General features: G+C 46.0%; 1 protein-coding gene across 2 annotated transcripts in view; it reads left to right on the top strand.

Annotated features, from left to right (window-relative positions):
• The first annotated feature begins 6,146 nt into the window (after nt 1-6,146).
• The window catches only part of AFF3 (ALF transcription elongation factor 3), a 521,186-nt gene continuing 511,862 nt past the window's right edge, over nt 6,147-15,470 (top strand). For both annotated transcript variants that reach the window (XM_055329104.1, XM_055329106.1), the window contains exon 1: nt 6,147-6,211. In XM_055329104.1, coding sequence (XP_055185079.1) covers nt 6,159-6,211 — 53 coding nt within the window. In that variant the 5' untranslated portion in view covers nt 6,147-6,158. The remainder of the gene's footprint in view (nt 6,212-15,470) is intronic.

Below are 15,470 nucleotides of genomic sequence, written 5' to 3' on the forward strand. Positions count from 1 at the left end.
TTGCAGCTCCAGTGTCCTCTAGGAGCTTGGGGGGACCGTCAGCTCCATACTTGAATATTTTCTGGTGCCATAGAGAAAAGAGTCTGACACCTATAGTCATGTTCTGACTTCTTTCTCACACTTCTCCCCAGACCTAAACCAAGTCTCTTCCTCTTGGACATGCTGGTCTTGCTGTCTGTTAACACTTAACAGAACAGCAAGCTCTCCTGTTTAGAACAGATCAACACCTTGAGATTTGTTTAAGCCAAGAAGGAGGTCCTACCTTTAAACAACAACAAAAAAGATTTATGGCTCTCTTGACATACTCCAGGGATTCCTGTCTGGCAGTGCTCAGGAGGGACAACTGAAAGCAGAATCGTAACATTTTGTAACTGTCAGAGACAAAAACTGACAAAGGATGGCCAACTCAGCCCTCTCATGTTGCAAAAGAAGACACTGAGACTTGAGAGAGTGCGGGTCTTTACTCCAGGTGTGGCATGGCACAACTCAGAGGTCAAAACCTAGGGGAAGGAAGACTACAGGGAGAGAGGTAGAGGGCTCTCTTTCACTTTCTGAGTAGGTTTGTGTTGCATTCATTATTTAAGCACCTGCAGGCATAGGAATGCTCCAAAGCTATAGACAATCAAGGCAAAAGTTATGGGATGTGGTGTGATATTGTGGCTGCTAAATCTAATCCCCTTTCTCCATGCTTTGGTTTGTGATGCTTATCTGTTCCTTAAGTTTGCTCACCTGTAAAAACAATGGTAACGTACCCCGTGTGGTTTTAGGAGGAATAAAACGGAGTTGCCACTTTGAACAGTACCCAGTTATAATATGAAGATATTATAATATAGAAATGTTTGCTTTCATTATGATTAGTTGTCTCCTATTCTCAGCAGATTAATAGTCTTTGAATCTTGCACGATGGCCAGTGCACATCTTAAAGAAGCACGACAAAGAGCCAGTGGGAATATTAACTTTTAAGTCAGGACGGTTGGTTCTTGTTACCAACACCAAGGGAATCTCAAATCACAAATAATGGGATTATCCCCCAAGTAGGTCAGCATGGCATGAAATACATGATCTATGATAAGGAATACTTTTCTGATCTACTTTTATGACTAGCCTATGCATTTTCTGCCAGTATTTTCATTTTCAGTAGATATGCCTGCTTTGTTTCTTTTCTTTTTTAAAATGTGGTGAGCTTCACACACTAGTCTTTTGTACCAGCTATATAAGGAGCAACTAACACCAAAGACATGCATGGGATTCTTATACCAAATCAGTTTTTTTTTAAAAGAACTCTTTAATTGGACAATACTTTAATTCTCTAAACAATGTTATGGTAGTTGACCACCTTTTGAAATTATCTTTGTCTTGTTTGGTACTTGAATGGCATGAAAAATTTCCCTCTGCTTCCTTACCCCTCTCCTAAGGGGTCATTTTCCCCGCTCTTTTCTCTGCCCTGCCTGGCCTCTGACCCTGCCAAACTCTGCTGTTTCCATGGACTTCTGAATCTAATTAACGTCTCAGTGGCTATATAAGTGAATTATGTAGGCAGGAGGATGTTGGAAAGTTTGAGGAAGGTACATACATTCCTTGGGGGAAAACCTGGTTTTGTACAAAGGAAAAAAAAAAAAAAGGAATGCACTTGGAGGAGGTGGAACGTCAGTAAAGGGTAAAAACATCAGTAACATGCTTAAGCTCATTAAGTATCTCCTGCCTGATGAGCAGATGCAACCTTAGGAGCATCTCTTTTGACATCTGGGCAATAATCAGCCATTACAGAATCTGGTTGAGGGGACAGGTAATCCAGATATGCCACTAGTGCAACACAACTGCCGCACAACTAGGTTATCAGCACTCTTCCCTCTCCCCCTTCTTTTTGCAGCCAGTTCACAACCACTTGTGGGGAGCATGTCCTTAGATGATCTCTGAAATGACCTGGCTACCAGGGCCACAAGTCTTTCTCAAACTCTCCAGGATGTGGGCAAGCAAGGGGGAGGGGGCCAGAGTGTTGAAGTTCTCTGCCAGAGGATACTGTCAGAGAGCCCAAGGCAGAGATGGTCCCTATGCCCCATGTTTCCATGGAAACATAGGAGGAGTGATGACAGCCAGCACAGCCACACCATCTGCTCGGGACCTGGTGAATGATGAAAAAAAATAGAAAAAGAGAGGCACCTCAGATCCCAGGCTAGAACCACTCTGAGATACCAAGGCAGAGGGAAAGGCCTGAAGACACTACACTCCTGGGTGGATTAAAATCCAAGCTGTCCTGGGGCTCGACATATTAGCATGTCATTTGCAAGCAGAAAGCCTAGAGGGCTTATCCTGCAATCCCTAGATATAGTTACGAACACTCAAGAAGCCTCTGGAAGGAGAAGCAGACTGTGATGTGACTGCAGCCTTGCTGGAACATGAGAGAAGGTGCAGTGACAAACAGTGCTGCAGGATGTGGGGTGGGGGCTCCCCTGACCTTCCAGCAAGATCGCCTGCACAGCTGGCTTTTAGCCAGGCATATTTTCTAGGGGAATGGTGGGAATATAAAAGGAAAATACCTACCCGGTCACAATTGTGACCTGAGTTGCAGCCACATCTTCAGAATAAGGCATGGATTAATAAAACCAGGCAAGCTTTCTCTTCTCTCAGCTTGGATCCAGGAGATCTTAGTTGGATGTTACAGATCTGCTTCTGGGTCTGTTTTAGAGGCTTTCAATTCCAGGCTGGTGGAATGTGAGTGGGGCTCTTGCTGAGTGTGCTTGTCAGCCTGCCCCAGACTGAGTAGGATTCATTTCTCAGTTCCTTCCATTCACAGATTTAACTCAAAAAAAAAAAAAAAAAAAAAAAAACATCCCTGACCCAGGGAGGCCTTAGCTAACTCCTCACAGTGGCTCTCCAGAGCTGGGTGGTTTCAACCAGCTCTCTGGAGTATTATCTGCATCTACCCCAGGAAAAGAGTCCCTCAAGTCTCCAGGTCGTTAGTATGCACAGAAACTACATCTGCTTCAGAAGAAACACCAGTTTTTATTTTTATTTTTAATTTAGGTAGTCTCTTATTCCTTTACAAACCAAACCAAACCAAACCAAACCATACCAAAAACCCAAACCTCCCTTTTACTTCTGGCATTCTAAATCCCAGAAAGTCCAAATCTTTTTTTTTTTTTCTTTTTATTCAAGATTTAAAATTTTGACAACTGGATGAAGCGCTTGTTTTGGTACGTGTATCTAGGGGCTGGCGTATTATGGCAACATCTTAATATACCAGATAAATAAAAATAATAAAAAGGTGACCTTATAAAGGTTCTCATTAACTCTTCTACGTTTTACTTGTAAATACTATTAATTTAGATTTATTTCCATGACAACTTAGTAAATACGGTATCTACAAGTATGATTCGGGTTTCTTCAAAAGACCATATTCTCCAACTGGACACTAAACACAAAAATATAATTGGAAATAAAAGTGTTAATGCAACTTCCCCTATGTTCGGAGGCCCCAAACAGAAAATAATGATGATTCCTGAAGAAAAATATTCGGATACCCACACTGAAATTGCTTTAGGCTCAAGTACCTTCATGTAGTAACATGAGGCACTGTGTTTAAATTCAAATAGAAATCTACCCACTACTACGTGGCTTTTGGGGAGAGAGACCTTTTATGAGTAAACCACTCCACTGGCTCTATACCCCCCACTGCTTTCTCGCTTTCCTTTTCCGGGGCCATCTATTTATCTTCAGCCTCTGTGGTGAGGGCAAATCTGTATCTTAAGCTTCAAGCTTAGGATGGGACTCCCAGTAAACATGGTTCTGTTTGTTCTCCAGCAGCCCTCCTTTGTATAAACAGATGTGGTGGGAAGGGAAGGAAAGCCAGATCTCTGTGAGGGGTGGGAGGTCTTCTTTCTGGAGAAGCTTCAGGCTGCAGCCATTAGCACAGGGACAGGATGCATTTCTTGTTCAGGGAGGGGAACTTGCAGTTCTTCCAGAGAGGGGCTGTTCTTCTCACTCTCCTCCACCCTCCACCCCCATCCTTTGTTCCTGGGAATACTGTCTGGATGTCTCCGGCATCTCACTTTTGCCAGAGCAAACATTTCCAACAAGGCTTATGCTAAGGAGATATTAGGAAGACAGATTTTTCCCCCCTTTACTCTCCAGATGTCCTGTAGACTGGGATTTGGGAAGACAGCCCTTCACACCTGTACTTTCTCCTCTATTCACATTCTCTTTGTTCTTTTGCAGCCTCTTTACTACCTTCAACTAATGAGGGAGATTTTTAGGGGCTGGGAGTTGTCAGCTTGTAAAATAACAATTCCATTTTCTCAAACTATGTTGATACTCTGTCTTAGTTTAGTGTTTTGCATTTTGCAACCAGTTATGGATGCTAATAAAGGAAGGACTACTTCAGAGCTGGGGGGAAAAGGGGGTGGGGGGCTGAGTGTTTTGTAATCGGATCCCAAATAAGTAAGAATTCTCATCAGTCTTTTCTTCTTCTGCATGTTCTCCAGACTTAGTTTGTTAATCCTCATTCAGAGATCAGAGAGGTGAGGAGGCTTGATGGAGGGATCCTGTGACTTTTACGCAAGGGTCTAGATTTCTGCTGGTTCCGGTCAGTGGTCCTTCTGTGAGAATGAACAAAGGGGAGAGCATGGAAAAGGCCTCTCGGCCTGCAGGAAATTGGGGGTTTGGTGCAAATGATGGGAGGGATATAACCACATCGCTCTGTACCACTCTCTAGGAGTTCTCTGGGATCCTGAGCTCTGGATCCCCAGAGCTGTGGCCAAGAGGACAGGGGAGTCAGGGAACTGAGGAGGGGTTCTGATTTTGGCCAGCTGTGGGGAAACAGAGCCACGGCCCTGATCTAGGCATGGACTTCTTGGCATGTCTGCAGAAGTAAGGAGGGGGGTGGGGGATGTTCTCTACGATCTAGGAAGTAATGGTAAAAAGGACCTGCTTTTTTTTAGGAGCCACAATGATACTCTATCATCCTCCAGCTGACAGTATGTCACTTGCCAGACAGATGGGGCGAGAAGTTAGCAGTCTACACCCGGGGGCCTGTCCCCCTCCCTGTAAGGAATAAAAAGAAAGGAGGTTAGTTTCCAGGGACGGCCAGCTGGAGGACGGTGGGACCCCCACTGTAGGCCAAACTGCGGGTCCTGTCAGTAGAGGTTTCCTCCCTTTCACTTAACTTACTGACTCCAGATATTTTAAACGATTTGTTTACAGCGCGACTGCAGGCTGCTCCGTTCACTCTCCCGGTGCCTGGGGGCCTGGGAATTTCCCAGCCCCCCAACCCCCCCCCCCCCCCCCCGGGCTGCAGGCGGCACAGCGCCCCGGAGCGCCCGGCACGGTCGGGGCAATTCTGGGCCGCAGGAGAAGTGCGTGCGGCCCGGGCAGGCCGGGCGAGGCGGCGGGCGAGGGCGAGGGCGAGGGCGAGGGCGAGGGCGAGGGCGAGGGCGAGGGCGAGGGCGAGGGCGAGAGGCAGGAGATGCGGCAGGCCGGGCCCGGCTCAGCATCCCCCGGCGCTCCGCACGGCCGCCCGCCGGCCCCCGCCCCCGCTCTCGGGGCGGCCCCGGGGCAGGCGGGCAGCGGGGGCGGGGGCGGGGGCGCGGGGCGCGGGGGCGGCGGGGCCCCGGGGAGCGGCGCGGGGAGCGCAGGGGCGCGCGGGGCGGGCGCGGCGCGGGGCTCACGGCGCGCGCGCGCCTCGGCCTCGCCCGCGCACACGCGCCTCCCCGAGGAGAAAGAGGCGGGCGGGCGGGCGCAGAGCACCGCGGCGGCGGCGGCGGCGGCGGCGGCGGCGGCGGCGGCGGCTGCAGCGGGCCGGGCCGCGGGGAGGGAGGGGAGGAGGGGCGGGCGCGGGGCGGGAGGGGGGCGAGGCGGCGGCGGCGGCGGCGGCGGCGGCGGCGCGGCGAGCTCGCCGCTCTCTGCTGAGTGTGCCTGCGCGCGAGCCGGGGAGCGGGTGAGTCGCCGGCCGCTGCCTCCCGCCGCGCGGGCCGGGCGTCGGGGGCGGGGGGCGCGAGGAAGCCCGAGCCGGGGGCGGGCGGCGGGCGGCGGGCGGGCGGCGGCTCCGGCGCGGCCGGGATGCACCTTGAGCGGCGCCTTTCGTTGCAGCGCGCGGGCGGCCCGAGCCTCGGCGGCGGCGGCGGCGGCGGCGGCGGCGGCGCGGCGCGCTGACACCTCCCACCATGGACAGCTTCGACTTAGCCCTGCTCCAGGAATGGGACCTCGAGTCGCTGTGGTGAGTGCCGGTGCCGGGCGCGGGGCGCGGGCGGGGGCGCGGGCGCGGGCGGGGGCGGCCGCGCGCTCACCTGCGCGGGGGGCTCGGGGCGGCCGGCCGCCGTGGGGTGGGGTGGGTCGGGGGCGCCCGCCCCGCCGGCCCCCCTGCCTCCCCGTCTTCTCGCCCCCCTTTCCCGTCCTCTCCCCTCGGTGCTGCCCGCCCCAGCCCAGGGGCCGGGGAGCGGGGGAGCCAGGGGGCAGAGCGCAGCCACGGAGAGAAAAAGCCCCGATTTCCAGAACGTGTCCCTAGTGCCTGGGGATCCACCCCTCGGCCCCGGCCCCGGCCCGGCCCCGCCCGGCCCCGGCCCGCAGCGCCTCCCGGCTCCCTGCGCCTGGTCTGCGCCCTGCGTTCACCCCAGCGACCCCCGGAGTTGGTGCTGCTGGAAGTGCCCTTAGAGGATGCTCCAGCCTCCCGCCCGGGGCGCCGGGCTGCGCGGCGGCATCCCTGCTGCCTCCTGCCCGCTCCCACCCGAGAGGGAAAGTGAACGCCGGGGGCAGGGGGCGAGGATTTCTCCGTGCGGGATTCCAGGGGCCCTGGCCCGGGGAGGCTCGTTTCCTCGAGGTTCACGGTTCCTCTGGGCCCTTTCTGCACACCTCGCTGCAGTTGCCCTCCGCCCCCTCCCCCCCCCCGGGCGCCCCGCGTGCCCCTTTATTCCGCGCTCCCGGCTCCCAGCCGGGGCGGCGGGCGGCCGCGGGAGCTCCCCGGGATCTGTTGCTCCGTGTCCTCTCGTTGAGGAGCTGCTGTAGGCGAATCGCCGCTAGAAGCAGTTTAATTCTCGTTGCGGGTTTCTTAAAAATCCCATTGGCTGCTTCGGCATCCCTCTGATTTCCTACCCTCCCTTCCACCCCTATCTCCTAAATGTTTCCAACCAGCCCTATTCAGGTGGTAAAATTACTGCCCGCATATTCCTGGAGGAACTTGTGTTATGTTTAATATTTACGGGAATGAACATCTGCTGGAACAAGCATATTAACTGCACTCTGTTCTGCCTCTGGTAAATTTTTTTTTTTCTGCCTTAATTCAGTAAAGAGTTCGCATGTGTCTAGAACTGCAAGTGGTGTGCACATGAATATGCAGTGTACGATTTTAAAGCTAAACTGCTTTGAGATTTATAGATTATATAGATGATAATGTGGATTATTTTCAGTGATTTAGGCTTCTAGTCACTTTTATCTTTCTAAAGCCAGGTGTAACAAACTAAACTGGACGCAGAGCTAGCGCATTATTGAGCAGTTTCTTATAAAAGATCTGATGATGAGTAACTGCAGCTTGCTCTGCATAATGCTGGTGCTTATAAAATACACAAGGATGGGCCCTAATGTAATAAAACTTTTATATATTACCCTGGAAACTTCAAAGAGCCAGTGTAGAAAGAATATGAAACATGTTATTACTCTATAAAAGTTGCTAATTACTGTCTTGTTGCTCCTGGGGTTATTTCAGCCTTTCATTTACAGATACCTGTTATTTTACAGGTTTACATTTAGAAATGTTGGTTTCTGGCACAAATTCAGTAGTTTGCTAGATAGAGACTGTGCTTTAAAAATGCCTTTTGCTTTTAAAAGACAGTTTTTCAATCAAAGGGAAGAACTTACTGTTTTGGCATGTTTTTATGGTGCTCATCAGCTTGCTGACTCAAACCGAAGCCCCCTCATGACTTTTACAAGTAATAGTTTGAAATTACCAGCTATAATCTGTGGGCTTTTCCAGCACAGGATCTAAGCTTTATTTCTCTCTTCATCCTTAGTTTCCAGCTGGGTTACCTGGATGGAGCACGGTTATACAATGTCTGTTGTATTGACTTGAAATTTACGTTATCTAGAGTACATTTATTCCTTTCAAAAATGAAAAAAAAATAAGCATTTTTGAAAAGTTGCTGTATACGCAGTCAGCATTGAATCAGTGCATCGGTTTATCTTTGGCTTATAAAAATGTGGAGGGTTTCTTGCTTGTAGTATAGTGGGACAGTTTGGCTTGACCGAGGGGGTGTTTCTAGTTTGCAGACGTAAAACTTACGTTTTACAAAAGCTTGTGTATTTCTGATAAGTTAAAGATAAATCATACTTCTTGAATATGCATTTATAACATAGGCATTTTCTCAGTTTATGGACGAATTTTTGCATGGTATTTTCTCACTCAGTTTTACGGTTTATTTTTAAATTTATAAGTGATCCAAAATAACATTTGAGTACTTTGTGTGTCAAATGTTTTCTTATCCATTGTTTGCTTATTTGAATCTGACAACAATCTTGGTGGCAAGCAGTAGGAGTCTTATTTTATAGATAAGGAAACGGAGGCTTTGGATTGTAAAAGGACTCAACTGAGCCGGTAAAACAAATGAGAGCAGAATTTTCACACTAACATTGACTGAACACTCACCATTTACCAGGCACAGTTCTAAGTACGTTATATGTTTTAGCCCAGTTAGCTCTCACAACTGCCTCAGGAAGCATTATCTGTTACTGTTCCCATTTTACAGATTGAGAAATTGAGGGTGGGGAAGGCCAGGTAACCTGCCCAAGGTCACACATCTAGAAGTGGAGGAGCTGTATTTGAACCAGCCATTAACTTCTCAACACTCAGGTTTCTGACTCTAAATCCCGTGGGTTTTCTACAATATTGCAGATGTCTCCCAGTGTATGAGGGTGGCTCTAAAGTTAATTATAAAACAAAACCATGATGGACTGGACGTTAAGGTTCTGTTAAAATACCAAAGAAAGAGAAGGTCAGAACCCTAGAAGATACTGATCTAAAATTAAAAATCTGAAAAATAAATACCAGGATTTAGGAAATTATGCCTGCCTTACATGAATTAACTTATAAATATCTATACATTTAAAATAAACACCACTAAAAACTTATTCTTTTCATTCATCTTAGAAAAACATGTTTCTTTGGAGATGGTGGGGGAAGGTACAGGTTAATGACAAAGGAGAATGGTATTTTAATCCCTAATAGTTCTTTCTAATTGGTGGGCATTGTTTTCCAATAAAACAAATTTATTAATTGTGACTGTGGCTTTGAACCTGAGCTAGCTTAGTCTGCCGGTCACAGAAAATGTCCCCAAATGACCGTATAGACAATATGAAGAGGAAAGCTCAGTATTATTGAAAGAAATCAAGAAATTCAAGAGCCATCTCCTCCACCTCCTTGTACCTCCCTCACGTTCTGCCAAAACCCTCATTCTTATTTTTCAAAGGAGGCCTTTTGAGTCTAAATGGTCCAGATAGCTGTTTAAACTTTTCCTTTCAGCCTTACTTAAAGTTGAAAAGGGTAGCCCTAATTTCTACTTTTTTTTTAAATTTTTTTTTTTTTCTAATTTCACTTCCCATTTCTGGTTTAAAGAGAATAGAGAGCTTGGAACAGGGTGAAGGCACTCATCCTGCCCCCAGCTCCATAGCTTCACTGGGTAGAGTTGGATCCCTGGAGAGTTGGGGATTCAGTAAGTTTGCAGAGGCAGGTATCCTGAGGAACAGCACTCTTACCAGCCTCCCACCCTCTTCCCATCTGCTCCTTCCTGTTCTCTATCACCTTTTGATCAGCTGCTGGACATAGCCATTCCTCATGGCCTTTAAAATAATGACCCTCCCTTTTAACAATCTAACATTACTTTCATTTATTCATTTAAATATTAATTGATCATTTCTTTAGTCTAAGATCTTGTGCTGATTGCTATAAGGAGTACTAAGATGAGTAAACTGTGGGTTGTGCATGTGATTATCTAGTAGGGGAATGAGATGAGTATACAAATAAAAAAGGAAGTTTTCAACACTGGTGATTCAGAAGAGAAAAAGACCATATTTGGGACTGGGGTGGGTGGTAAAGGAAGGAAAGAGGAAAAATTGAGTTAAAAAAAACCAAAACGCTTCCATGGAAAAGGTGGCCTTTGAACTAAGCCTTGGAAGATGAATGGGATTTTTACAGATGGTGGGGGTCGGGGTATTGAGAGGACATAGAGGCATCTTGGGCAAAGAAAGAACTTGAACAAAGGCTTTCATGGTGTTTCTGAAAGATCCTTTTATGAATCATGGTGGAATTACCTATACCAAGTATTTTAAAGATGCAGAACTTTTGTAATCAGGAGGCAGTTTCAGGGAGTGGGAAAAGTTTTCCAAATGAACTTAGTCAAAATTGTCTTAAATATAAAACTTTTCAGTTATTGGAGAGAAAGACTATCGAAATACAATAGAAATATTCAGATTTCTCTCTACTATTTCCCTCACCACACTCCCCCCACCCCATAGTTTCGCATAGGCCAGAATCCATTTTCTTTTGTTCAAATAGGCATTATACTTTATATTCTTTCAAATTAGAACCTTTGAAGTGTGATAAATGGATTGTTTCATACTTATCAATTTGTTCATTTAGCAAGTATTCATAGAGTATTAAGCATTATTCTGTGATAGGTACTATAGAACCAGTGGCTTTCAAGCACTTTAGACCCTGACTCACAGTAAATCATTTAACATTTCGACCCCTTGTGAGTGCCCATACACATAACTGAAACAACTGTCACAAGGTAATGCTTATCCTTACTATGTGTGATGCACTTTGATATTTTCTATTCTATTTCCACTCTATTTTTTTTTCAAATTTTCCATCTACCCATAGGTTGAAAACAGTGAAGAAGAGCCACTGACAGTACTGGAGTGCTTCCCAGTAGTACCTACTGACACATTTGGTTCTCTTCAAGTCAACTACCAATGGACATGGCCAGACCATGGCTTCTTTCATTCCTTGTTAGTTTGGCTTCCCAGGCCCCATATAGTGTCAGAAAACTGCTCCAGATTCCTGACCTTGACCCTCAGGTGCCTTGACCCTTTCCTGCAGCCCCGGCAAAGCAAACATTTTAAGGCTTACCACTATGCCTCTTGTTGGCTCTTGGGGTCAAAGTAGTTCAGTAGAACACAGAAGGCAGAAGGAGAGGTGCACACAAGGACCCTCCACATGCTTTCTGCAGGGTTACTGCAGGTGACTGGCCCAAGGTGGCTGTATGATTGGCAACAGTGGTTCTCTTTGGTTGAGAGCCCTAGAGCATATCCAGAGCTTAGGAAAGGCCTTAGCATGTGTGGGGATGACAATATTTCTACAAGTGGATTGCAGGGCTAGGACCTGTGGGCTGCAGGCTTGAAGGGGGCTGGTTGCCTGGGTGCAAGAGGCAAGGAGATATCCATGGGAAGCTATGGAATGCTGGGGGCAAGGATCTGAGTGCCGCTCCCATCTGTGTGAAGAGCATGAGCCTGGCTGTGGGTAGGTGTGTCTTGGAGAAAACCAGGTGGGAAGACTGGGTAATGCACCGTGTTAAAGTTGAGGACTCAGGCTTGGCTGGGGGCCACAGTGTTACAGAGACGTTGAGCACTGGGTGTGCAGATGAATTTTAACCACATGCCTTCTGATGACGATGAAGATGAGTATTGTGTGTGGGGAAGTGATTCCTTCCTGTGTTCCAGATTCTCTTTTGTGAAAATGTAGGAGGGTTATAAAATGCTAGGGATCTATTTTGGGAGAATGTCCCTGTGAACTAGAATGGGTCTAATCAATGACACTTTAGATGTAGCAACTGGTATGAGGCCCTTTGGCATAATATTGGTTAGCATAGCAGTCGAATTGAAGGAAAAAAATCTCGAAAGGAATGCAAGATTTTTTTCTGTATAAATGGGATTTTTAACCTGGTATAAGTTTGCCTGTTTAAATTTTCTTTATTTTGAAAATAAAGCCTTGGTAGCAAAATCAAGGCCATAAAAGACAATTTTAATATCATTTACTGGTAACATAATGTTTCCTTGTTTTATTTCAAAGTGAAATCCATAAAACTTACTTTAAATGTTGCCCATTCTCTTTTGTCTGGGAATTTAATTGAGGTTTCTGAATTCAGTTGGCTCCAGCCTTGCTTTCTGTTTGGCCCTGGGCAGCTCACGATTTTTCTCATTTCCTATTCTCAGTCTTGGTTTAATCACTTATAAAATGACAGCACTTATAGTGGCCTACCTCATAAGGTTGTGATGTTAAGTAATAAAAGTGTCAATTGCTTTGTGAATGCCAAATGTAGTTCTTTTAATACCCTTCGCTTCCTTAAAAAGTCTCTTTATCATAAACAAGGAAGGATGCAGAAAGGCCACGTTGGGTCAGGTCATCCATCTGGTACAGAGTTCTGTCCCTGGCAGTGGGATCCAGGGACATTTTAGAGTGGAGGCTGGTAGTTTTTCTTAGTTGTATATCATACTCTAGCAGACAAATACACCCTTACTTGTGGTTGTGCTACTAACGTATGTAGATATATTAACCATTACATAATCTTTGATGTTTCACTGAGAATGTATTGAATTACCACCCATTACATCAAATGACTTCATTTGGCACTGTGGGTCTCATTAAATTATGTCAGGCTAATCATAATTTAGTTTCAATAGAAACAAAATACACAGTTATTACCAGGGTAAGAGGACACCACACCATCCAAGAAACTAAATGGGTTTAGTCTACAGAAACTAACCCCTGGAGACATGATAGAGGCCCTGAAGGGGTTGAAGCAGTTTCACTGGGAAGGGGGCCTGGAGCTGTTTTGGGTTATTTAAGGGCACTGGTGAGATCAGGGGGTGTGAGAGTATCTAAAGGGGATGTGACCCTGCTATGTTGGAGGGTAACAATTACCTGTCTGTAGGAGGCTGCAGATGCCCTGCCAGCTACTTCTTACAAAAGATTCCTGGGGAAGTGGGCCAGCAGCAGTAAGTTATCTGAGTTCTTCCAACTTCAAAATCTATGATCATTCCTATCGTAGGAGAGCAGGGATCAAAGAGTGCAGAAGTCATTAATTTTCTCTTGTGTATTTTTCCCCTTTGTAATTTCCCCACTCACATGTGGAGGATGGCATAGAGGGTACTTAAACTTCTTCACATAATTTCTTCCCAGGGGGCTCATTGTTAGCTGAGGTAAACAAAAAGAACTGTAATTTGAAGACCACTAACATAACAACTCTGTTTAGAGTTATGTGTTAACTTGATGCTGAAAATAATTTTAATTTTCCTTTTTATGAACAGGAAATTAGTTGTCAGAAACCCTCTGGAGTGCTGTAATATGAGTCTGTTGGTCTTGGTTCCATTTTGGTTGTCATACCTGTACTGTACCTAAGTTATGAAGTGACCACACTTTTTCTGTCAGTGTTCATTGAAATGTTAATTAGTTGTCTGGTAGTTTAGATAGAAAAAAGCTTTGACTTCAGTGGATCATCACCAGTTCTAGGAAATAACCTGTTTTTATTTTCCAATTTCAAGGTATGTTTGTTTTTCTATAAACTGTATCTTGAGAAAGAAAAGATCCAGGGCTTATAAAACTATTTTGAGAACATAAGTCAGTATACTTAACTGTCATCCAGGAGGTGCTTCTCAGACATTAACTTGCCTTCAGGTAACTTAGGGAACTTGATAAAATATACATTATGATTTAATAGGTTCAGGGTGAGGCTATGATTCTGCATATCTAACTAGCTTCCTGGTAAACTGCTGGTCCACAGACCAAACTTTGAGTAGGGAGAACTAAAAGGATGAAAATTACTTTAAAAAGAGGTTCTTTTAAAATACTGCACTTTCTTCTCCTGATTTTGGGGGAAGAAGGGGTTGCATAATAACATTATAATTCCATGATGCCAGGAAGGTACGTTTAGAGCAGCATTTATTTTATTTTTGTGGGTCTTTCTAATACAGTTTTTTTTTCTAATACAGTTTTTTAAAAGACTTTATTTATTTATTCATGGGAGACCCAGAGAGAGAGGCAGAGACCTAGGCAGAGGGAGAAGCAGGCTCCTCTGATGCGGGACTCAATCCCAGGACCCTGGATCAGGCCCTGAGCCAAAGGCAGACACTCAACCATTGAGCCACCCGGGCATCCCTCGAATACAATTTTGATGAGTGAGGGGGTGGTTAATTGTATCCTAGTGGGGACACAGTGGCGAATAAACATAAAAGCTGAAGTAAATGAAGTTTGTAATAAATAGGCTAATCACTTTTTACAGCTTTACAGTTCTTGTCAGTCCTTCAAAGGCCAGGTTTTCCTGTGTCAGCAGTGAATGCTCAGAGTAACTGGGTGCCAAGTCTTAGAGACACTCCTGGATTTGTTGGGGAATCTCACAGTCCTTCCTGGAGCTGCCCAGGGCTCAGACCAAATGTCTGCATTCTCTCCTAGCCATTCCCTCTCTGGGAGGGAATTGGGGAGGTAGGGTGCTGAGGGGAAGGGAGGAGGCAGTGGTGGGGGAGAGGGGTAGCTATTTGCAGATTGACTGCACTACCCTGTGGCCATAGCTGCAAATTGCAACTTTCCTCAAGTCCTGAGAGAAATCAAAACTCAAGCTCCAAGTGGAGCCAAGGGCAAGTCTCAGACACCTCAGGTGGGGAGACTTCTAACCCAGCACTGCCAGCTGCCCTATCCCTCAGCTCTGACCACAGAGTGCCCTGAATCCATCAGGTGCTCACACATAGCTGCAGTTTCTGGGTTGAATTTCCAGTCCTATTTCATTAGAAAAATAAGTGCAGATAGGAATGATTATATAAGCAAATATAGTGCAGTTGACTTTGTGCTGTTGAGACGGACAGGAAATTTATTTACTTTATCTTCTTAATGAGGATTTGTGTGTGTGCATGCACACATGCACATTTCCATTTTCTGAAATGGCATAGAAGACTGTTGCTGGTAAGAGCAAGCCACATTGGGTTAAACAATTGTGACCATTTCAGATTTGAAAAAGAAAGCTGACTTTGCAGGAATAGTAGCGACCAGTTCAAATCTTGCAGTCTTGGGACACATGTGAACCCACAGAGGAAGTGCTTGCAATAGCTTTCAGCCCACTGTTTGTGGCAAGACTCCTCATTTATACTTCTAGTTGTGATGCTGCCTTATACATCATAATTCATTTTGCTGTCTAATAGTGTTTAATAATTTCTTGTAATTATTCCACCAATTTAACTTTTCTTTCAGATTGGGAGGAGGGGAGGGAAAATATTTCCCTCAAGAAGATAGGTCAGGTCCATAATAAGGAAGGTGGGTGTTTGTGAGTATGGCTTTGTTTTGTCCTAGTATTATCAAATTAATATATTTTCTTTTACAAGACAGAAAACACTATTTATAGGCCATCAACATACAGTACAAACAGCAGAATAGTCAGGCGATTTAGACAACTCTCAGGGGTAAAAAAAAAAAAAAAAAAAAACAGGACTCTCAGAGTCAGGGG

This window comes from Nyctereutes procyonoides, unplaced genomic scaffold (assembly GCF_905146905.1).
Source record: "Nyctereutes procyonoides isolate TBG_1078 unplaced genomic scaffold, NYPRO_anot_genome, whole genome shotgun sequence".
Classification (NCBI taxonomy): domain Eukaryota; kingdom Metazoa; phylum Chordata; class Mammalia; order Carnivora; family Canidae; genus Nyctereutes; species Nyctereutes procyonoides.